The sequence below is a fragment of the Scyliorhinus canicula genome, chromosome 2 (genome assembly GCF_902713615.1).
Source record: "Scyliorhinus canicula chromosome 2, sScyCan1.1, whole genome shotgun sequence".
In the NCBI taxonomy this organism is placed as follows: Eukaryota; Metazoa; Chordata; class Chondrichthyes; order Carcharhiniformes; family Scyliorhinidae; genus Scyliorhinus; species Scyliorhinus canicula.
This window is the reverse complement of record NC_052147.1, coordinates 35,662,319-35,686,716: the sequence shown is the minus strand read 5'-3', so window position 1 is coordinate 35,686,716 and position 24,398 is coordinate 35,662,319. Positions and strand designations below refer to the sequence as shown.

At 44.4% G+C, this 24,398-nt stretch overlaps 1 protein-coding gene across 8 annotated transcripts in view; it reads right to left on the bottom strand.

Annotated features, from left to right (window-relative positions):
* The window catches only part of LOC119952316 (echinoderm microtubule-associated protein-like 5), a 298,867-nt gene that overhangs the window by 8,095 nt on the left and 266,374 nt on the right, over positions 1 to 24,398 (bottom strand). For 7 of the 8 annotated variants that reach the window (XM_038775973.1, XM_038776000.1, XM_038775988.1 and 4 more), the window contains 8 exons: positions 19,384 to 19,557; positions 18,899 to 19,107; positions 16,569 to 16,726; positions 12,313 to 12,427; positions 9,621 to 9,809; positions 8,761 to 8,933; positions 7,295 to 7,457; positions 6,368 to 6,471 (listed from right to left, as the gene is read on the bottom strand). In XM_038775973.1, the coding sequence (XP_038631901.1) occupies positions 6,368 to 6,471; positions 7,295 to 7,457; positions 8,761 to 8,933; positions 9,621 to 9,809; positions 12,313 to 12,427; positions 16,569 to 16,726; positions 18,899 to 19,107; positions 19,384 to 19,557 (1,285 nt within the window). The remainder of the gene's footprint in view (positions 1 to 6,367; positions 6,472 to 7,294; positions 7,458 to 8,760; positions 8,934 to 9,620; positions 9,810 to 12,312; positions 12,428 to 16,568; positions 16,727 to 18,898; positions 19,108 to 19,383; positions 19,558 to 24,398) is intronic. The other variant, XM_038775979.1, reaches the window with a different exon arrangement.

The window sequence follows — 24,398 nt, the reverse complement described above, 5'->3', positions numbered from 1 at the left end:
CATCCTCGCGTCATACTGTTGCGTTTCTTCCCTCAGGTAGCCTGACAATCCTTCCTGATCTTCCACCTTCCCCTTGAGCACTCTGTTGTTACCACCTTGGTCTCGAGCGAGGTGATCCAATTGTTCAGACCTGTGGCCGCTTTCTCCAGGTCCTGCACTATCGCTTCCAACCTTGCACACCTTGAGGTGAACTCCTCCACACCTTGAATGGTGAACTTGGATAAAGCCTAGCCTTGCACACGATGAGGATGTATTCACCCTCCACACAGCTCCACTCCATACTCCAGCCCCCAATGCCCCATCCAACTCTTCCTCCCACTTACGCCTAACCTCCTCCATGGGAGTACGCTCACTCTTTCTCAACTCCACATACATGTCTGCAACTCTACCTTCAGGTGCGGGACTTTGTAAGGAGGCAGGTTCCAAGCTTTCCTCGCCTCCCCCTGAGGGGACTACAGGACAAGGTGATGTCAAAAACAGGGGTTGGAGAGGGGAGGGTTTTGGAGGTATGCAAGGAGTTGATGGAGTGGGGAGGGGTCCCTATCAGAGAGGTGAAGAGGAGCTGGGAGGAGAGCTGGAAATTGAACTGTGGGGAAAAAGCCTTGAAGAGAGTCAATTCATCCTCGTATTGTGCCAGACTTAGCTTGATCCAGTTCAAGGTGGTCCACAGGGCCCACATGACGGCAGCCTGGATGAGCAGGTTCTTTGAGGAGATGGAGCAGATGTGAGCGGTAGCCCGGCGAACCATGTACATATATTTTGGGCATGTCTGAAATAGAGGGATTCGCGACGTTATGTCAGAAGTCCTGGAAGGGAGGGTAACTCCGAACTGGCAATATTTGGGCTATCGGAAGACCCGCGGGTGGGGAAGGAGGCTGAGGGCCTGGCCTTCTCCTCCCTGGTGGCCCAGAGACGGATTTTTCTGGGATGGAGGGACTTGGAGCCCGCGAAGGCAGGAGTGTGGGTCAGTGATATGGCAGGTTTTCTCAGTCTGGAAAAAATCAAGTTTGCCTTGAGGGTCAATTCAGGGGTTCGCCTGGAGATGGCAGCCGTTCATCGATTTCTTCAAGGATAATTGAATGTCAGCAGGAAGGGGGGCGGGGAGAGGAAAAGAGGGGGTGGCGGAGGAAAACAGGAGGCATAGCAATGTTAAATAAGGACAGGGAACTTAGTATACGGGTAATTAAGGAATAGGGCGGGGGTAGTAAGGGACGTTGTTTTCTGTTTTTTGTTTGTTTAGGTGTTTTGCGTGTGTCGGCCCGCGTGGTTGTTTAAGAAATGTTAATGTATTAAATTGAGAAGTACAAATGCTTCAATAAAATATTTTCTTAAAAAAAAAAAATGTCTCCAACTCTGCCCTCCCCTATTTCATCTTTGGACAGAAGATTATCCTGCAACACTGAGCGGGGCAGCATCGGAAACAATGGCACCTCTCTCCTCAAAGTCCCTACCCCTTCAGTAACTGGTACGTCCCCTCCAGCTCCTCTAGGCCTGCAAACCTCCCCCCAAAAAACAAATCACGTTCTCACTCCACCCCTGACGGGGCACACCTATGATTATCTCAAATTGGTGCTCACAGAGTCATGCCTTCTAGTCTAGCCACTACCAGGCTCGTGGAGTACCTGACCAGCGAGAACGGAAGGGGTGCCAACAACAGTGCCCTCAAACTGGTCCTGTTATATAAGGCCACCCCCATCCACCCCCAAACCGACCACTCCTCCACTAACCACTTCCAAACCATTGTAATATTCGCCCAGTAGTAGTTCAACATGTTTGGCAACGCTAACCGCCATACCACCTCCCCCGCCGTCGATTCCCCTTAAAAAAAAACCCTCCTAACCCGTGAAGCCTTCCCCAGCCACACAAACCTCAAGATTATCCCAGTAACCTTCTTTCTAAAAAAGGACTTGGGCACAAAAAATCGGGAAGTTTTGAAACGCAAACAAAAACTTCGGCAACACTGTCATCTTCAATGCCGGGACCTGATCCGCCAACAACAATGGCAACACATGTCACCTCTTAAAGTCTGTCTTCATTCCCTCCACCAGCCTGCCAAGTTCAACAAATGCAACTGGGCTCCAACTCCAAACCATCTGTATCCCAAGGTACCAAAAGCTCGGCCACACCAACCGATATGGCAATTCCTCCAGGTCCCTGTGCATTAATTGGGAACACCTCACTTTTCCCCACATTACGCTTGTACCCCAAAAAGCAGCCAAACTCCGCCAAAATCCTCACGAACTTATCAAAGCTACTGACTAGATCCAAAATATACAACAGCAGATCATTTGCGAACAAAGAAACCCGGTGCCACAACACTGCCGCCACCCCCCCCCCCCCCCCCCCCCCCCACCCGCTCAATACCCCTCCACTCCCTCGGGCCCCCAAATGCCATTGCCAGCGGCTTAATCGCCAGGGCAAAGAGCAGTGGAGAGAGCCTTATCCCCCGATGTAACCCAAAATAATACTGACCTTGTTCGTCCGAACATTCGCCTTAGGCGCAATATACAACAATTGCACCCCAATCCACAACCTAAACCCAAATCACCCCAACACCTCGAACAAATACACCCACTCGACCTAGTCGAACACCTTCTCCGTGTCCATTGCCACAACCACTCTCGCTTTCCGGCCCTCCAAGGACTTCATTATAACATTAAGCAACCGCCCTATGTTCGCTGACAACTGCTGCACCTTCACAAATCTCGTCTGGTCCTTGCCCTTCACCCCCGACACAAATCTTCTATCTGCGTCACCAGCAACTTCGCATCTACATTCAACAGCAAGATCGGAATGTACGAACCACACTGCTCCAGTTCCTTGCCCTTCTTTAGAATGAGTGACATTGAAGCCTAAGACAGCGTGGGGTAAGCTACCCCCTCACCATCGACTCATTATACATCTCCATTAGCAGAGACCCCATCACCAATCCAAACTCCTTATCGAACCCGAGTGGGAATCCATCTGGACCAAGGATCTTCCCCGCCTGCATAGAACCATGCAATCCATTACCTCCCTCAGCCCAATCAGGGACCCTAGTCCCTGTACCTTCACCTCCTCAACCCATGGGAACTCAAATTCACCTCATTCCTTCATCCCGCACCGGAGGCTCCGAATCATACAATCTCTGGTATTAACCTCAAAAACCCCATTCGATCCCTTCCGGCACCGATAGCACCATGCCCCTATCGTCTATCACCCTCCCAATTTCCCTCATTGCCGCTTGCTTCCTTAACTGGTGCGCAAGGCTCCTGTTAGCTTTCTAACCATGCTCATATACTGCCCTTCTGGCTCTACGCTATTGCCCCATCGCCTTTCCCGTGGACACCAATCCAAACTCTATCAGGAGCCTCTGCCACTCCTTTAGTAACGCCTCTTCAGGTGCCATCGAATGTCTCCGATCCACCCTCAGAACATCCTCCACCAATGACCCGTCCTCCTCCATAACCAGCCAGTGTGTGTCCAGATCTGGAATCTTTGCCAAATACCACCTCAGAAAATCAACATCGTCCCAATTTGTGTCATATACATTCACTAGCATCACCTGTGTCCCCTTCAGCTTCCCACTCACCATCACAAAACTATCTCCCGAGTCACTTATAATACTTCCCATCTTAAAAGCCATCCCATTATTGATCAGCACCACTACCCCCCTCATCTTATCCAACCGCAAATGGAACACCAACCCCACCCAACCCTTCCTCAGCCCCATCTGGTCCCGCAGCTTCAGGTGCGTCTCTTGAAGAAACACCACGTCCACCTTCAAACCCCTTAAAATGTGCAAAAACACAAGAGCTTTTCACTAGGCCATTCAAACCCCGAACGTTCCACGCAATCAACTGCGTCGGGATGCTCGCCATCCTCACCCCCTCCTCGCTGATTACCTCGTTTGCTTCCTGGGCTTTTGCTTCCTCCTCAATGTCCTGTGCGCTTGATCCACCTCAGGGGGTATGGTGAAATACTCCCTCCCCCACAACTACCCGAACATGGCTGCCACATACTCGGTGGCCTGAGTTCCCTCAATCCCTTCAGGCAGCCCCACAATCCAGAGATTCTGGCCGGGATTCTCCCTTCCAGGGACTAAGTCCCTACGCCGGTTGTAAAACCGGCGCCAACGACTCCGGCGTCAACGGACCCGCAAGGTGAGGAATTCTCACCTGTCTAGGGGGCTAGGTGGGCGGCAGAGGGGTTGGCGCCGCTCCAGCTGGCGGCGAAGGGGCTGCGTGCGTTCGCGCATGCACGGAACGGCAGTCATGATCTTCCGCATGTGTGGAACTGCCGGTGTGATTCCGCGCATGTGCAGACCGGCCGTCGTATTTTGGCGCCTGTGCAGGGGTTCTCTTCTCCGTGCAGGCCATGGCGGAACACTACAGGGGCCGTCCCGGAAGGAAAAAGTGCCTCAAGGTAACAGGCCCGCCCGCAGATCGGTGGGCCCCGATCGCAGGCCAGGCCACCGTGGGTGCTCCCCCGGGATCATATCCCCCCGTGCCTCCTCCAAGCAATTCCACCTCGAGTGGGAATCACCAAATGTCCGACCATTTGCTCCATGGCCGCCACAGAAAGTCCCTTTTCATCTATTTAATCATGACAGAATCAAGTGGTGCCATTGCCAAAAGATGGGTGGAAGGTTTAGGTCTTCGTGGATGGATTCAAAACGTGGGAGGGAGATTTTGCTCTCATTTCCTTGTTGGCTTTTTGCTTCTCCTCTCTGTTGAGGAGCCTGTCTGTTGATGGTAATAATGGTATGGCCTTAGGGTTAGCCTTACGTGTTCTCACCTATGTTGACGGATGTCCCCTTAGAATTAATGTGGTTGTGATTATTTTATATTTTTGTTGTGTTGGGGTTTGTATGTTGTTGACTAAATATATATTGGTACAGACAGGTCTTTAATCCAAGAGAACAACATTTTAAGGATGTTCTGGTGCAACATGAGATAGTTGTGGCGCATGCCCGAATGTGGCAAGACAATCCTATCCTATTTTTCTTCTGCTGGTCTGTGCAGTGGCAGGAACTAATTTTAAACTTATTCCTGGAATCTGTGGGAAATTTATTATCCTGTCAAAATGAAAAAGATCCTGGGGTGGATTCTCCACTGCCCACCGCTGGTAGCGGGTTTCCCGATCGAGCGTAGAATTGAGCATCGGTCTAGAAACAGGAATGGGTTCCGATGCTACGGTCTCCTGCCGGTGGTGGCAGCGAGCTGCAAGCCCGAGCCAGCAGCAAGATGCAAATGGGTCATTTCAACCCATTTGTATCCGATTAATGGTCTGGAAGCCTTGGACAAGATTCTCCCAGCCCTGAACTGGGCCGGAGAACCCCCGCGAACGGGCCATGCCATCCTGAAGCCGGCACGCGATTCTCCGCATAGTGGAGAATTGGCGCCGTTGGTGCGGCGCTGGTTGCAGGCCGCTCTCTGCTGCCGGCCCGCCGATTCTCCGGCCCAGATTGGCCGTTAGAAAAAAGCTGAGTCCTAACCTGCTCTGGGCTGGCGGGATCGGCAGCTGAAGCGGCGCGAACCACTCCAGCGCCGTGCTGGCTCCCTGTAGGGCCCAGACTTAGTTCTGGGAGCAGCCCGTTCACGCCGTCGTAAAACACGACGGCATTTACGATGGGATGGACACTTTGCCGCGGGATGGGAGAATACCGCCCATGATTCCTAATTCTGGGCCTTTCAGAGGGGAGAATTACTGACATTAATGAATAAAGGCTGCACAACATCCTAACTTTTGCAGTTCATAAAAATATCCACTGCTCCTGGATCAGTGACAAGTATCCTTCAAATCAAAATTGGCATAAAATAGTCATGGAATGTATCCCGATGGAATTCCTGACATCTGTGCTCCGTTTTAAGCCTGAAACATTCTGTCACGTTTGGGACACGTATCTGCTCCGCTTTGTCTGACCTTTTCCAGTAAAGTTTCCCAGGAGCCATATTGCAAGTTGCGATCTCGTTGTACATAAATGTGTTCAGTTTGATATATTATCCCATCATGTTTACATGGCCTTTTCCTCCCTTCCCATTTTCTGATTGATCCGGTGTTAACATTGGAAGCACTAGTTATTAAGGACCTTTATTCTGAATTTATCCTGCCTTGCTTGTTCTTACATTTTCAGAAATATTTGTTCTGTACTGTATCAGTTGCACTTTGAAAGTTTTGTTGCATTACTTGTAATTTTTAAAAAACGCTAATAAAAACATATATCTAAAAAGAGACTTACCATGATTACAGTGTGGATGTTGTTGAAGTCAGACACATCAAAAAGAGTTAGGTTTTGAGCAATAAATTACTAACTAACATTATGTTCCCCTTTTAAATCCTGTGCATTAAGATTCAAATTAAGAATAAGGACAAAAGTTCAGTTCACCTGGTCCAAGTAGCCCATGTTATTCTGTCTATCTGAGACTGTTCAGTAACTTGTTTTCCTAAAGGCACCTCATACACCAGTCGTTTGTAAGATCCAGTAGAAACCTGCAAAATCAATCATCTTAACTGAGACATAGCCACATGAAAATAAACATTTCTTGATTGCTTTTGCTTAAATGATTGAAGTTTTAATAACAGTAGGTTTTATTAAATGGATAACAATCTACAAACATTAACCTTTTGTAAGTTTTCCTCCCATGCATTCTAGCTACATGCTAGGTTCATTGTCTGGTTAACATATATCACTTCATATATCCAGAGAAATAATACTTTTGGCATTTAAACTACACAAGGTATTTAATTTATACAAGGTTTTTGTAAACTACAAGATGATTTTAAGTGACATGTTACATCTGAATGATCTATTTCAAAATGGTTTAAAAATGTCGTGCATTCAACTGATCATCTTGGTTCACAGAATTTTAGCTTTTTTATTCATTTACAGGATGTGGGCATTGCTGACAAGGAACACAGTTACTGAACATCCTCAATTACTCTTGAGAAGCAGTTGTGGCTTCAAAACTGCCCTCTGAAATAGCCCAGCAAGCCACTCTGTTGTTCAGGGTGAACGACATTGCTGTGTATCTGGACCCACATAGGCCAAACCGGGTAAGGATGGCAGATTTCTTTCCCCAAAGGGCATTAGGGAACCAATTTGATAGTTACGTGCTCACTTTTTCTTTTATGTCCAATGTTGTTTGATTAGATTTTAGCTCCCCAGCTGTCATGGTGGGATTTGAACTTGTGTCTGCAGATTATTTGTCCAAGCATCTCAATCACTTGCTCGGTAACAACCAACATGGTACAGTACTATTCACTGTGATTCTTAACCACCATATAGTCAAAATGAAGAGACAGTAGTTAGTACCTGGATATAATTGCTGTCTGCTGAGAAGTCGATTTGGATAACAAAGCTGGCAATATCTTTACAATAGCTGATTCGATTTAGTGCTGGTCCTAACGTGAGGTCATAAAAGTCTATGGTATTTTCACATGTCCCCACAGCCAAATATTGAGAGCTAGGACTGAACCTGAACAAGAGATTTTAACCATCAAATACTTTCTTCATAAAAATACAATTGCAAGGACAATAGGTAATTTATTTCCAAACGTATAAAATTACTATCATAATGTTGCAGTATAACTAATACTTGAAACTTAGATATTAATACTTGTAGGTATTAATCAGATTTATGGATGACGGGTCCCCAGAACTGCCAATTATGCAGAAACAGCCAGGTGATCCATTCTAACTGAATCATTGCATCCCCATCCTATATCCATTTCCAATGGATGAATATATAGAACCATGCAGCACCAGTCACTGCATGACACCCAGAAACTCACTTTTATAAATTCATAGTGAAGATAATAATGCTAAAATACTAATATTTTATAATTATCCACTTAACAGTCACCTAATATACATCTTTAGTGCATGTTTTACAGATGAATAAAAATCAGATAGCCATTACTGACATACAGAATGCAAACATATAAGTTGGAGCAAGAGTAGGCCACTCTGCCCCTCGAGCCTAGCTCTGCCAATCAATAAGAACATGGCTGATCTGATTATAATAATAATCTTTATTGTCACAAGTAGGCTTACATTAACACTGCAATGAAGTTACTGTGAAAAGCCCCGAGTCGCCACATTCCGGCACCTGTTCAGGTACACAGAGGGAGAATTCAGAATGTTCAAATTACCTAACAGCACGTCTTTCGGGACTTGTGCGAGGAAACCGGAGCACCCAGAGGAAACCTATGCAGACATGGGGAGAACGTGCAGACTCCGCACAATGACCCAAGCCGGGAATCGAACCCGGGACCCTGGCGCTGTGAAGCAACAGTGCTAACCACTGTGCTACCATGCCACCCTAATTATGGCCTTAACTCCACATTCCACATATCCCCGATAACATTTGACTCCCTTGTTGGTCAGTAATCTGTCTACCTCTACCTTAAAATTATTCAATTACACTGCCTCCACCACTCGGGGGAAAGAGTGTTCCAAAGATGAACAACTCTCAGCGAAATAAATTCTTTTCATCTCCATCTTAAATAGCCTTATTTTAAAGCTGTGCCTCCTAGTTCTAGCCTCTTCCGCAAGGCCCTTTCAGATTCACTTTTCCACAGTATATTAAAATGTAATATTAGATATGACTCCAATTTTTATGTTACAACAGTGGCTATGCTTTGTAAATACGTAATTGGTGTTAGGCACTTTGGAACATCCTGAGGCTATATAAATGCAAGTCTTTCTTTAATAATGATCAACAGTAATGTTTCAAATTTTAATGACTGACATACTTGAGTTTGTCTTTATTTGCTTACTTAATGTCTTGAATGGCAGATCTTCTATCTCGTTTTTTGCCCCAAATGGTTAGTGCTGTCACCACTAGTATGATGAACTCTCCATTTTTCATACCAATGGCTACCATATCTCCCTCTGGGCTGTAGGCAACTGTTCGAGCAGGGTGCCCCAAGTTTACTTTATTCAGCATCTTCTGTTACACAATTAAAAATAAGGGCTTAGAGCTCAAAATGCACATCAACAATTAAACACCTTACTTACTATTGGTGTAGACTTCTAATACACACAAATGTTTCCATTATTACTTTGCAGAGGGGAGGGAAGTAATTTTATTTTGGAGTTGAAGTAGTCTTCATTCATAACCTTCTATTAGCAAAGATTGGAAACTAGTTTCCCCACAAGGATTGTTTTCAGTCTGCCAATCTCTCCAAGAGCATAATACATCCTGTCATCACACTATCTTCCATACAATTTGACACAATGTAGCTTCCCAATATCATTGCTTCTTACGTCTATATGATTGGTACATTTTCCATTGAAAATATTTGTTTTTGAACGCAAGAATCTTGGTAAAAATATCTTCTGCATTTTTGAATATAGTGAAACCATCGTTCCAGGTGTTATACATTTGCAGACAAGAGTAGTCGAAAATGAGGCTTACATTTGTGGCTAAAATTTAGGGTAAGCAATCATATTATTAGCTTCCCTCTGGCTTGTTTCTCTTACAATTAAGTGATTCTACCAAAAATGGTTTGCTCAGAATGACAATAATGTATTACTTTGTAAGGCAGTGACATATTGTCACAGCATTACTAACGACCAAAATAATTGCTTTTTGAATATCCATCTTTTAATGTTACAATTTAAACTACACACTTGCCTTTTCAGTAATGTCCCATAACCTAACAGTCCCATCTTCTGCTGCAGACAGAAAGATATCTTTAATAGGATGAGTTGAAAGACCCCAGATTGGTCCATCCATGTGATTGTTAATTAAAATGTTGCATGCAGCATTCTTCTCACCAACCTCGATGATCTCAGCATTTCTCGTTCCAACCAGAATTTTTCCCTGTTAATAAAACCAAACTTAAAAAACTTTCACCACCGATATCTCAAACAGAATACTTACCGAGAAAAATTTAAGTATCTCCAATCCTAATCTCTGTTGGCATTTAAACATAGCATAATAAAGGTGATATGACTGCAAAGATTAAAAATGCATATACAGAGGCTACTGTGGTTACCATCCACATATTTTAATCATTATAAAATTACAATTTTTTTAATGTAACAAATTAACAAAATTAGAATGTATTCCACCCTGGGTTGCTGTAACTATATCTCATTGTGGCTCAGGGCACTCTGAAAGCAGATTTAAAAAGCAGTTGTGCTTCGGATATTGCTGATGTTTGGTCACACTTATCAGCCACTCCTAGTTGTCCTGAGAAGGTAGTGGTTACTGCTGTAGTCTTTGTGATGAGGGTGCATCTCATAATAGTATAAGATAATGAATTTCAGGAAAGTGACATAATGGCTATGAAGGAATGATGATGTGTCCAAGTCAGGATAGTGTGCTATTTGGAGTTGATGACATTCCTACACTATTACTGCTCTATTCCTTTTGGTGGCAGGGTTTGTAAGGTTGGATGCAAACATCTCTACTCTCCGCACAGGTCCAGACAACCCCACCTTTCTAAGCAGAAATTCAAGTAAATGACCACCCCTTTCACTCACTGAGTGAAACTGTGCTTCTTGTTCACTAAGTACAGAGCCTGGTAATCTTCTCTGTTCCACTGAGGACACAGATGACCATACCCACATCACAACAAAAAAACAACTCGGCCTTCCCCTCGTTTCCACTCAAAACAAACTTTCCCCGTGAAGAACAAATCTCCACCTTCTGTTGGCACCTTTTAATTCCTGCCTCCTGTGAGCAGTAATTCACTTCATCCACTGAGGATCAAATCTTTCCCCTTTCCAACTGCTGAAAAATAACCTGTGCCATTTGCAGCTTCTCACTGAAATAAACTGAGCACCATCTTCCACTCTCCACTCCTTGTTTCCCCCCAATGCTACGAGAAAATGCAGAAGTGAAACTGGCCCCTGGCTAGAGAGCAGTTGTTTCGATCACCACTTGAAAAATTGTCTGTGACCCCCCCAGATCCACCCAAAACATTTTATCCATGGTTATCCTTTGTGAACCCTGCAGTTTTCTCTTCCTCTTCTCTGCTTCCATCTCCCTCAACAAATCAATGAATGAATATAGCTGCGAGAAGCAGTTAGTTAATGCAGCCTATGTACTAATCAAAAGAGGGCAAACTAAAGCCAGACCTTGTTGGAGTGGGGCATCTTGTGGCATACAATGTTGGTTAAACTTTATCCTGCAGCCTTCAGCAGAAGATGTTTATGCACTGTAAATTGCTGGAAATGCAAGTTTATAATATCATGGAGCGGGCAACTGGAACACAAGGTGAATGGTGGGACCAATTATATCTCCTTAACCAGTGAAATTTAAAGATCGACAAATGAACACAGGAGAAAGAGGGTAAATTAGTCATATCAGGTACAGAAAGAATTGTAAAGCGAGGGAAGTAATGTTAGGATTGGGAAAGTAAGAATGAATATTAAAATTAAAACTTTACACTTAAAAAAATCTCTTATGAACAATTTATGAGGCAGAAATGAAAATCAACTTTTGACATCGTTTCCTTTCTGAACCAGGAAGGTTGATTGGCATTTCTTTGACAATTATCAACTTGATAAAAAGTTACTTAAAGTTGCAGCCTTAACTTTTTTTTAATAGGTAATAAATGGACAAATAATGCATAAATCCAGTACATTCATCAAATAATGGGGAAACTCACTGCAAGGTGCTGTTTGTGAAGCAAACGCAGGAAGGGCATAAGCCAACAAGTTCTGGAGGTTCATTACTCGTGCAGTATGTTTTAATCTCTGAACTAGCTGGCCAATTTGTACACTATTAATAACAGCGAGCACTGTTAACATGCCCTCATTTTCCCAGTAACATTCAGTCCAATAAATTAATAAAACAGTCCAAATATGTGCAAGTTAGGTGGATTGGACATTCTAAATTGTCCCTTAGTGTCCAAATTTTAGGTGGGATTATGGGGCTGCAGTTATGGGGTGGGCCTGGGTCGGGTGCTCTTTCAGAGGGTCAGTGTAGACTTGATGGGCCGACTCCTCACTGTAGGGATTCTATGATTTCAGCAGGTACTGGTGAATTAATATCTCCTTCCAAATGGAACTAATGCTGCTGCTACACCCATGGCAACTAAGTGACTTCAGTCGCTTTCCTTGGCAGTTTACATGTTCTACAAGTGTATTTATACTTCATTTTCAGGGTGTAAAGCAAGTTTAAAAAAACGAAATGCATCTAATCTTGAAAGTTTTCACTCCCTCCTCTGATTTAATATTTGACTTATACTCTGTGCTTTATCTCTTCTTCAATTCCATGTCAGAGTCACAATGCTAGGTGAGGTACAAAATTGAGTCCCAGCAGCTTGTGTCTCTAATGTGCTTGAGCTTTGTTTTAGTTGAGGCTAGCGACATACCTTGCACCTGCAAACTGAACGCACAGTGTCCATTGCCTGCCCAGTTTCCAATCTGAATGCACGACAGCGTTTCAGTTCCTGATCCCACAATTTCACTGCTCCTCCTTCCTTTGACCTGATAAAACAAAATCAATGTCTCAGTAAAATCCCCTTCTTTTGCCAATTTTAGTGGAAGAATGTAAGTGGTCTAATGTACTTGTTCTTCTTTGGTACTAAGAGGATTGCTATCCAATCAAAAATAAACAACTCACATTATATTGCACCTTCATATATAGCAAAACATTACAGGGCACCCAACAAGAGCATTTGACTTCAGTACAGCCTTGGTCCAATCATGGGCAAAAGAATAAAAATTCAGAGGTGAGAGTGACTGCCCTTCACATCAAGACAGCATTTGATCAAGTACAGTATCAAGGGGCTCTAGTATAATTGAAGTCAATGGGGACTGGGGCACCCCTTCATTTGCCTGGAATCATACTTAGCCCAAAATCTTAGAATCCCTACAGTGCAGAAGGAAACCAGTCGGCCCATCAAATCTGCACCAATCCTCTGAAAGAGCACCCTACCCAGGCCCACTCGCCTGTCCTATCCCCACCACCCCGTAATCTAACCTACATATCTTTGGACACTACGGGGCAATTTAGCATGGCCAATCCACATATCCTGTGCACCTTTGGACTGCGGGAGGAAACTCATGCAGACAAGGGGAGAATGTGCAAACTCCACACAGTCACCCAAGACCGGAATCAAACCCGAGTCCCTGGTGTTGTGAGGTAGCAGTGCTAACCACTGTGCCAACTTGCTGCCCCACCAAAATAAAGATGGTTGTGGTTGTTGGAGGCCAATCATCTCATCCACATTGCTGCAGGGGTTGCTCGGGTTAAATGTGCAATCTCTATGGGTGCAATTCTCTGTATGGTAGCACAGTGGTTAGCATTGTTGCTTCACAGAGCCAGGGACCCTGATTTGATTCCCGGCTTGGGTCACTGTCTGCACATTCTCCCCGTGTCTGCGTGGTTTTCCTCCGAGTGCTCCAGTTTCCTCCCACAAGTCCTGAAAGACGTGCTTGTTAGGTGAATTGGACATTCTGAATTCTCCCTCCGTGTACCCAAACAGGCGGCGTGGTGTGGCGACTAGGGGATTTTCACAGTAACTTCTTTGCGGTGTTAACATAAGCCTACTTGTGACACTAATAAAGATTATTATCATGTTCTCCCAGAGGGAGCGCAAATGAGGAAGTGATGCCCAATCATTTACCACGCAAATTTATGCATGGCAAGAATTGCAAGGGATTTTCCAGGGAATCCTGCTATTGGGCCGCCGTTCTTAGCGGGCGGGCCCGTTAGCGAGGTCCCGTGACTGGCGCAATATTTATAAACATAACCTTTGGTTGACAGGTCCTGGCCCACTTCAAACAGAATTAAGTGCTTTCCAATCACCTCCCTTCATGCTTCAGTGATTTTGAAGTGGTCAGCTGGAAATTGACAGCACTTAGCTCTGTTTGAAGTGGCTGATGTTCATAAACATTGTGGTTAGAGCACTTCAGGGTTACTCAAGTGTGAAGAAAGATGAATGAAACAAGATAACAACTGTGTGTGTGTGTGGAAGCTGTCAATCACAGTGTAGTAAGGAGAATAAATGGCTTGCAGCTCAAGGATCTGAAGGGGTTTAAGCACAGCTAACTGCTTTTCTCTCCAGGAATTGACATGCGATAAGCAGGTGTATTGCTCAGGTGAGTGTTACAACAGTAATTTCTTTCACTGCTCGTGTCTGGACTGCTCACTTGCTTCCAGACAGGGGTCTCTTTTTCTGGGGGCATCTGATAGGAGTCTCTTTTTTTGGGGGGGGGGGGGGGGCAGGGTCTCTTTACTTAGGAGGTCTCCTTATATAAAGGGTCCCTGGGTGGGGGGGGGGGGAAGAGAGGGGGGGGTCTCTTTATTTAGGGGGGTCTCCTTATTAAGGGGGATCTTGCATTGGGGGGGGGGGGTGAACATGGCCCTCGGATGAACTTTGGGGGAAACTCCCTTAAGGAGTTACCCCCTTGGCTCACCGGAAGTCCACTGTGTCAGGGCCATGCCGGTCAATAGCAGTAGTAATTCTTACCCCTATGATTCCCAGCCCAGAGGACCATTAAATCATGCCAGCCCGGAGAATATGGTGCTTGAGCCTGCTAAGTGGATGCAAATGGATCTTAATGACCTATCTACATCCTCCTGCTGGCATGGGGCGTGATCCTTGATCCCAATGGCAGCGGGGGGTCGGAGCATTGGAAACGGGGTGCTCCTCCCGTTGTCTTCAGTAACGCAGGATTCTTTGCCTCACTAGGAACTCCGCTACCGGCAACACGAGGTGGAGAATTTTGCCTTCTATAGAAACTGTTGTTAACTATTCACCTCCTTCATCACCAGCATACCATGGTTGCAGTGTGTACCATTTAAAAGATGCTCTGCAGCAAATTGACAAGTCCTCAGTGACATCACCTTCTAAACCCATAAACTTTACCATCTAGAAGGACAAGGATAGAAAGCAAATGGGAACACCACCAACTCCACGTTCTCCAACTCACATACCATCTTGACGTGGAAGTATAATTTCCATTGCTTCATTATTACTGGGTCAAAACCTTGGAACTCCCTCCCCAATAGCACTTTGGTAATACCTACACCATTTGGACCACAGCATTTCAAGGTGGTGGCTCAACACCAGCTTCTTAAGGGTAACAAATATTGACCTTGCTAGCAATGTCCTCATTTGGTGAATGAATACAAAAGAAACAATTTTAAAAAAAACACTGAACCACAGAAGCAGGTAGCCAGAGCAGATCAAAAGCTTTATCAAAGAGGCAGGCTTTAATGTGTATGTTTATGGAAATAATTCCAGAGTTCACAGCCAAGGCAGCTGAAAGCTTAGCTCTCAATGGTTGAGCAATTATAATCAGAAATGCTCAGGAGGCCAGAATTGGAGCAATAAGGATATCTCAAACACTAGTAGGAGGAGGTTAAAGAGAGATGGGGGAGGGGCGGGATGTTTGCCATGGAGGGATTTGAAAACCAGGATGAGGATTTTAAAATATTTAAATATTTATTTAAAGTTATGAAAAAGGCTGATTTAGTATTTTAGGAGTTTGTTAAGAGCCAATCGCAAAACATTGAACTATTAACTGCAGTGGAGCCCAGAAAACTCTGTTATTGGAATGCTGGTTAGATCTTGTGATTGGCTTCTTTGCTACACATTCCCCCCCTTCACACAAACCACTGCAGGTGTGATGACATTGTGCAAGAAAGGTATGAGCAAAGGAAAATTTGGTGAGAAAGGCTGATGATGCTCCGTGTAAGCTGAACTTTATGGGCACCCATGGCACATGCTGAACATAATTTAAGGCAGTGAGAGAACAAAATAATTTAAAGTACCATGCATGCTTTGGATTTGGAATTATTTTGCTGATCCACGAAGGCCAGTTTAAAAAAAAACTAGGCATGTTTGTCCTGTTGCTCACAGCATTCCATACTGTTCTTGTTGGGAACTTCCATGGACGGCGGATGTGATGGTGCTGCATCCTTCTACTCCACTCCGGTGGTAGAAACAGGGAAAACAGGGAAGTCCTTCTAAAATGCTTACAGAAATGCTGCTTAACAAATAATGATGCTTACCCCTTTAAAGTGCCTCAAGTCTTTAAATCCTTCAGCAGAACTGATTTTCTACCCATCAATAACAGATATTTTCATACTGTAAGCTCACAAACTATACTAACCCCAGAAAAACCCCTGAGCTCAGCTCATTCTGTCCCACCGTGTGATATTTTTGAAGCAAATTAAACTCTCAATTTCCGCTTGTGTTTGACTGAACAAAGGTCATTGGTATACTGTGGCTGCATAAGTGAATAGCACATCTCCATGATCTTGGTGAGGTTAATGGACAGTATCCAGATATAACTCGAAATTATACAGCTGGAAATATTTTATAAAATTTCAGTCAGAGTTAACAATAAGAGAAGAGAAAATTATTTAAAATTAATGTTTGGAACCTTTTTGATTTGAGCAGCAAATTATAAATAAAAACCCCATCTCTAGCAAGGCATAGTATGACATTTTTGGAACCCAGCAATTCAAGACTGAGCCTTCAACTGTGCAAAATAAGAATATTAACTGATGTGAACCAATAAATCTTGCATATTTCAACCTGCATAAGGAGGTCATCACTGCTTATTCTTGGACTAAGCATGTAGTAATGAGTTGCCAATGTATCTTTTTACTCACGGTCTTTCTTTCCCTCCTGTTACAATCAGGCCATCTCGTAATGTGGTATACATAGTGAAAACAGGCCCATTATGCGCTTTGGCTACAATTCGGACCAAAATATGCTCCCTCCAAACATACACGTCTCCACTTATGGTACCCGTAAACGTCAAATTATTCTGCAAGAAGACAGACTGGTTTTAACGTAGTAACTGAAAAGAAACAAATCATTGTAATAATGATGCACTCAGCAACTCTATACAACAGAAAGATTTTAATACCATGAAAGCTTTTAATTATCTTGTAAAGGGTTTTTTTTGTGAGCTTACATTATCCTTTTCAATTGGTAAGAATGAAACAAAGGGCTGGTAAGTAAGGATGTGAACCTCATATTAATAAATGTGAACGCATTTAAAGGCTATTAGCACCCCCCCCCCCCCAACCCACAAACCAAATGACCCCCCCTCTAAATATGCATACTGTTTAGATCAGGTATGACCAGATGTGAAGGTGTGAGGTAGTCAAGGCGATCCCTCCGGGGGTGCAAAGGTAAATAGAGCCACTGGGGGCCAATTTTGTTTTAGAAATGAGGCTCAAGATACATGTCAGGTTTGAGTTTGAACCTGACACTTTGCTAAATTCTAGTAAGATTCTGCCATAGAGTTGTATTTGAACCTTTAAATAATTAAGTAAAGCAGAATTGTGTGGATTGTCACGGATAGAGAATATGAGGAATGTATAAAAACTGTCCGTTTATAGTAAGTATTTGGATTCCTAATATTTTGGCCTGAATTTTCTGCTTGTTGCAATTGGGGTGGTTACAATGGGAAATCCCACTGACAAGAGGCGGGATGATAGACTCCTGCCGCCAGCGAACAGCACGTGACTGAGAAACTCACAGCTGGGAAACTGGAGATTCCAGCCCTCTGTGCTTAGAACTGTAACATGTTTGAGTCTTCCAGTTCAACTAGCAGGTTCAGTTGTAACCGCAGTATTAAGTGTATGTTTAAGTGTCATTATAATGTACTGTATATTTAATTAATCAATGCAACTTGATATTAATGTTTAGAACCTTATTGATTTTGTTATGGGAGCGGCGTTTTCAGAATCCCAAAATGTATCATGGAGTTCAACCAACCTCTCCCTTTAATCTATTGTTGCTTTTGAAGCACATGGCTTGTTCCCTGGGTGTGGTATTACAATTATGGGCACGTGGATTTTAAAACAAGACAATGTTTATTCCATGAACTCAACTTAACCTTTTAAAATAAACATTGGATCTCTTAACACCCTTACTTCAAAGATAACCCCAAAAATAATACAAACTAAATCATTCCTCAAAATGTTCCTTCAAACCTCCAAAAGACTTAACACCTTTAAACAGAAACACATCAGGTTAAAGACATTACTATTATGAGTTTAAATCACCCAAATGATTCAGAGATAGTCTTTTCTGGCAGAGATCACCGCAGATCCAGCTCACTGCAAACACAGACACACCCAAGCTCTTTTCCTCAAAACTGAAACCTAAACACTGCAAAATGGCTGAGCTAAAAACCCAGCTCCACCCACACTCTGACATCACTTGAGTAATATGAGCTGCTCCATTTCTTAAAGGTACATTGCTTAAACAGCCATTTCTTAAAGGTACACTCACATGAAAATTTGAGGAGTAAATTATAAAATAAGAACAGCATCTCTATTTCTGGAACCCACCAATTATAGAGCAAGCCTTCAAGTGTACAAAATAACAATTTCTAAAGAAACTGAAATGAATTTTTCCAAAGAAATATATACAAGATAAACAAAAACATGTCTTCGTAGCAATGGTCTGCAGAAAACCATTTGTGTTCTGACCTTTTTACTCATTTATTCATGGGAGGCTTGTAACTTATTTTTATAAGGTTTTAATGCCTACCATAGAAAACAATGTGGGAGACCTTTATATTTGGTTTGAATCAGCTTTAAATAATAATCTAACATACACCTATACAAGTGGGGGAAACAGTGGTGTTGTGGTAATGACACTGAACTAGTAATCGAGAGGCGCAGGTTAATACTCTGGGGACATGCGTTCAACGAAATCTGAAATTAAAAGGTGGTCTCAGTAATAGTGACCATAAAACTGTTGTCAATTGTCGTAAAAGCCCATCTACCGTCCTTACCTGATCTGGCCTACATGTGACTCCAGACCCACAGCTATGTGGTTGACTCTTAGCTTCCCTCTGCAATGGCCAAGCGAGACACTTTGATCAAGGGATGGGCAACAAAAGTTGTTCTTGCCAGCAACGTCCAAATCCCATAAAAGATTAAATATATTTTAAAAGTAGGTTTAAAATAAAGATACTTACAGCTCCAAAAGCTACAGCTAGCATTGTTTGCATCCTGGCATCCTCAATAGAATTTAAGTTGCCTTTTTTGCTCTGTAAAGCTTTGCCAGCGAAAGTCCAAAACCGTACATGTTTCATCCCCACTGACACAAACTGAGTGTCTGAATCAGGCCTGAATTCTGCAACAAAAATTCTTTTGGTGTGACCACTTCTACTGGCAACTTTGATACCTAGGGGACAAAGGCAGATAAAGTAGATGCAAAAGAAAATAAATGAATTGCAATTATATTTTGGATTTAGCATTCAGAGTCTTTTAGGTTTCAAATCTGATTGGCATTTAAAATTAATGATATGTTAATGCAGCTATTTGTACTTCTCTTTTATTATTCTTAGTGTAAGGTTCTTTAAATTCAAAAGCAGTTTATCTGTTGACCGACAAAAATGTAATGACAAGATAAATTAAATAATCATTGGTGTTCCTCTGTCATCTTCTGAATGCATCTCACCTTCTTGCCATCTCCAGACAGTGATGGTGTATTGAGGGTCTAGCCCGACTGAGAGAAGGAGTTTGCCCGTGGCACTAAAACTGACACAGCAGACACCCTTTGTATGGTAACAACGGAGCACCGAATGGGTCTGTTTGGTTGTGGCGTCCCAAATATGAATCAATGGGGCGGTACCTGAGAAACAAAACATTTTAATCAGCTTTATAAAATCTACAAGCTGGTGTCATTGCACCAGTGCAAGAAAGAAATAAAGTTATTACTCTTTCCTGACCTCCAGATCCAGAATGATAAAATCTTGAGGTGACAGTACAGAGAGATTTGGTATAGTAATGACGATCAGCCAGTTTAACAAGTTTTGTAATTGTCACATGTTGTGAAATTCTGCTCATTTTCTAAAAGTAAAATGTTTAACTGTGGATTTTTTGTTTTATTTCCAATGAAGTCCAATTGGAATTTGGTACATAAAAAAAAATATTGGAAATGTTCAGTGGAAACGGAATAATATAAAAGTTAGTTCAAGTTACAATGCACAAAAAACACAATAAACAATTAGGAACCACAATTAACTTAGCCCCCCAACATTAAACTAAACCCCTTAAAAACTGACAGTGACTAACTCTTTAAAAAAAGAAATGAATGGCTGCCATCTTCGGTAGAACCCCTCTATTGATACCCTAATGGTGTACTTGACCTTTTCCAAATGTAAGAACGACATGAGGTCACCCAACCAACCCAAGGCACTGGGCAAAGTAGGAGACCTCCACACAAGCAGAACTCACCTCCGGGCTATCAACGAGGCAGAGACAAGGACATTTGCCTTCACCGTGTCTGCAGCAACGGCGAGTCTGATACCCTGTAAATGGCCACCAATGGACATGGCTCCAGACAAACATTAAGAACCTATGACATGGTGCTAAAGAAGGCGACCCAGAAGCTCACTAATTTGGGATAAGACCAAAACATATGAATGTGGTTAGCCGGCCCCCTGGAACACGCTCATACCTGCCCTCCGCCCCAGAGAAAAAAACGTTCATCCTCGCCTTCGTCAAATGAGCCCCATGCACCACCTTAAATTGGATCAGATTAAACTGAGCGCAAGAGGATGTGGAGTTGGCCCTGCAAAAGTCTCGCACCACATCTCATCATTCAGAATAGGACCCAATTCGCCCTCCCATTTCACCTTCACCTCATCCAATGGAGCCGACACCGCTGGTAGGATTTGGTTGTAAATACACAAATTAATCTCTCCCTCCTTGAACCATGGATAAGAGAGATATTGTAGGCCTCATCAAAAAGAAAAGGGAGGCATTTGTCGGGGCTAGAAGACTGAGAACAGATGAAGCCTGTGTGGAATATAAGGAAAGTAGGAAGCAACTTAAGCAAGGAGTCAGGAGGGCTAAAAGGGGTAACGAAAAGTCATTGGCAAATAGGGTTAAGGAAAATCCCAAGGCTTTTTACACATACATAAAAAGCAAGAGGGTTGCTAGGGAAAGGGTGGGCCCACTGAAGCACAAGCGAGGGAATCTATGTGTGGAGCCAGAGGAAATGGGCGAGGTACTAAATTAATACTTTGCATCAGTATTCACCAAAGAGAAAGAATTGGTGGATGTTGAGTCTGGAGAAGGGTGTGTAGATAGCCTGGGTCACATTGAGATACAAAAAGACGAGGGTCGGGATTCTCTCCTACCCGGCGGGGCGGGGGTCCCGGCGTGTCGGAGTGGCGTGAACCACTCCAGCGTCGGGCTGCCCCAAAGGTGCGGAATTCTCCGCACCTTTAGGGGCCAAGCCCTCACATTGAGGGGCGAGGCCTGCACCGGACTGGTTCCCACTCCGCCGGCTGGCGTGAATGACCTTTGGCGCTACGCCAGCCGGGGCCGAAAGGACTTCGCCAGCCGGCGTAAGTCCGCGCATGCGTTGGAGCGTCAGTGGCTGCTGACGTCATACTGGCGCATGCACAGGGGAGGGGGTCTCTTCCGCCTCCGCCACGGTGAAGGCCATGGCGGAGGCAGAAGAAAAAGAGTGCCCCCACGGCATAGGCCTGCCCGCCGATCGGTGGGCCCCGATCGCGGGCCAGGCCACCGTGGGGGCACCTCCTGGGGTCAGATCGCCCCCGCCCAGGACCCCGGAGCCCGCCCACACCGCCAGTCAGGTAGGTGTTTTGATTCCCGTCGGCGGGTGAGGCCTGTCAGCGGCGGGACTTCGGCCCATCGTGGGCCGGAGAATTGCTGGGGGGGGCCTGCCGACTGGCGCGAATCCGCCCCGAATCTGGGGCGAGAATTCGGGACATGGCGGAGGCGGGATTGACGCCGGTCCCGGGCAATTCTCCGACTCCCACGGGGGATCGGAGAATCCCGCCTGAGGTGTTTTTGGGCGTCTTGAAAAATATTAAGGGAGGTAAGTCACCAGGGCCTGATGGGATCTACCCCAGAATACTGAAGGAGGCTAGAGCGGAAATTGCTGAGGCCTTGACAGAAATCTTTGGATCCTCACTGTCTTCAGGTGATGTCCCGGAGGACTGGAGAATAGCCAGTGTTGTTCCTTTGTTTAGGAAGGGTAGCAAGGATAATCCAGGGAACTACAGGCCGATGAGCCTTACGTCAGTGGTAGGGAAATTACTGGAGAGAATTCTTCGAGACAGGATCTACTCCCATTTGGAAGCAAATGGACGTATTAGCGAGAGGCAGCACGGTTTTGTGAAGGGAAGGTCGTGTCTCACTAACTTGATAGAGTTTATCGAGGAGGTCACAAAGATGATTGATGCAGGTAGGGCAGTGGATGTTGTCTGTATGGACTTCAGTAAGGCCTTTGACAAGGTCCCTCATGGCAGACTGGTACAAAAGGTGAAGTCACATAGGATCAGGGGTGAGCTGGCAAGATGGATACAGAACTGGCTAGGTCATAGAAGGCAGAGAGTAGCAATGGAAGGGTGTTTTCTAATTGGAGGGCTGTGACGAGTGGTGTTCCGTAGGGATCAGTGCTGGGACTTTTGCTATTCGTAGTATACATAAATGATTTGGAGGAAAATGTAACTGGTCCTATTAGTAAGTTTGCAGACGACAAAAAGGTTGGTGGAATTGTGGACAGTGATGAGGACTGTCAGAGGATACAGCAGGATTTTGATCATTTGGAGACTTGGGCGGAGAGATGGCAGATGGAGTTTAATCCGGACAAAGGTGAGGTAATGCATTTTGGAAGGTCTAAAGCAGGTAGGGAATATACAGTGAATGGTAGAACCCTCAAGAGTATTGACAATCAGAGAGATCTAAGTGTACAGGTCCATAGATCACTGAAAGGGGCAACACAGGTGGAGACGGTAATCATGAAGGCATACAGCATGCTTCCCTTCATTGGCCTGGGCACTGAGTATAAAAATTGGCAAGTTATGTTGCAGCTGTATAGAACCTTAGTTAGGTCAAACTTGGAGTATAGTGTTCAATTCTGGTTGTCACACTACCAGAAGGATGTGGAGGCTTTAGAGAGGGTGCAGAAGAGGTTTACCAGGATGTTGCCTGGTATGGAGGGTATTAGCTATGAGGAGAGGTTGAATAAACTCGGTTTGTTCTCACTGGAACGACGGAGGTTGAGGGGCGATCTGATAGAGGTCTACAAAATTATGAGGGGCATAGACAGGGTGGATAGTCAGAGGCTTTTTCCCAGGGTAGAGGGGTCAATTACTTGGGGGCATAGTTTTCAGGTGCGAGGGCAAGGTTTAGAGGAGAGGTACGAGGCAAATTTTTTACACAGAGGGTAGTGGGTGCCTGGAACTCGCTGCCGGAGGAGGAGGTGGAAGCAGGGACGATAGTGACATTTAAGGGACATCTTGACAAATTCATGAGTAGGATGGGAATAGAGGAAAAGGACCCCGGATGTGCAGAAGATTTTAGTTTAGACGGGCAGCGTGGTCGGCACAGGCTTGGAGGGTCGAAGGGCCTGTTCCTGTGCTGTACTTTTCTTTGTTCTTTGTTCTTAAGGATCAAGAAACTATCAAGGCCTGCACAAATGTGAAATGAACCCTGGGACAAGGAGTCATTAAACATATCTAGAATTAGAGGGATCAATTGTTCCGCAAACGTCTTATAAAACTCAATGGGGAAGCCATTAGGGCCAGGAGCTTTACCCATCCACACCAACCGAATACATTTCAAAATTTCCTCAGGCCCCAATGGGGATTCCAACTCGGAGTAAATAAAGATGCTAACAGAAAAAGGACACAGTGAAAAAAATCTTAAAACAGTCCTCAACAGGGAGCTATATATTATCACAGCCGTTATAACAAATAGATCAAAATCCCTCCATAGAATAAAAACCTCCCATCCAAGTTCAACTTGCAAAACATTCAACCCACAAGAACACAGAAATGCGAACATGAACAAGGAACCACCAAAATTTCCCATATCCACATGCTTATCCCCAACATCCAAAAAAGCCTCAAAAGCCTTAATGAACCGACCTAGCCTGTGCTTTTTCTTTACAAAAGAATCCGCCACTCATCAGAGTCTTTTCCTCAAATGTCACTCTTAGCTGCACCGGGTACACTACACCAAAACAGACTCCACTTTTAAACAAGGCAGTTTTGGCCTTGTTGAACGTCGCCTGCTTCTTTTCCACTCCCACATCGTGATGGTGTGGCCTTCCCATTTGTAATCACGATGGTCCTTTGCCCACTCTCAGGACCCGCTCTTTTTCCTGAAAGCTCTGAAATTTCACAATAACTGATCATGGTGGTTCGTTGGTACAGGGCTTCCCCCGGTGGGCTCGAACCAGCTCGGGAGGGTACATGATTTCAACCACCTCCACCATCGCCCAAACATCTTCGCAAAATACACTGTGGGAATTGGGCCTCCCATCCCCTCTGGCAATCCCACATCACAGATATTTTGCTTCCTTGAACAATTCTCCAAACCATTCACTTTGGCCTTCAGCACTTTATACACCTCAGTCATCAGCGATATCTCCGCTTCCAGAGAGGCAACCTGGTCGTCATTCCTCGAAATAAACATCTCCATATTATATTA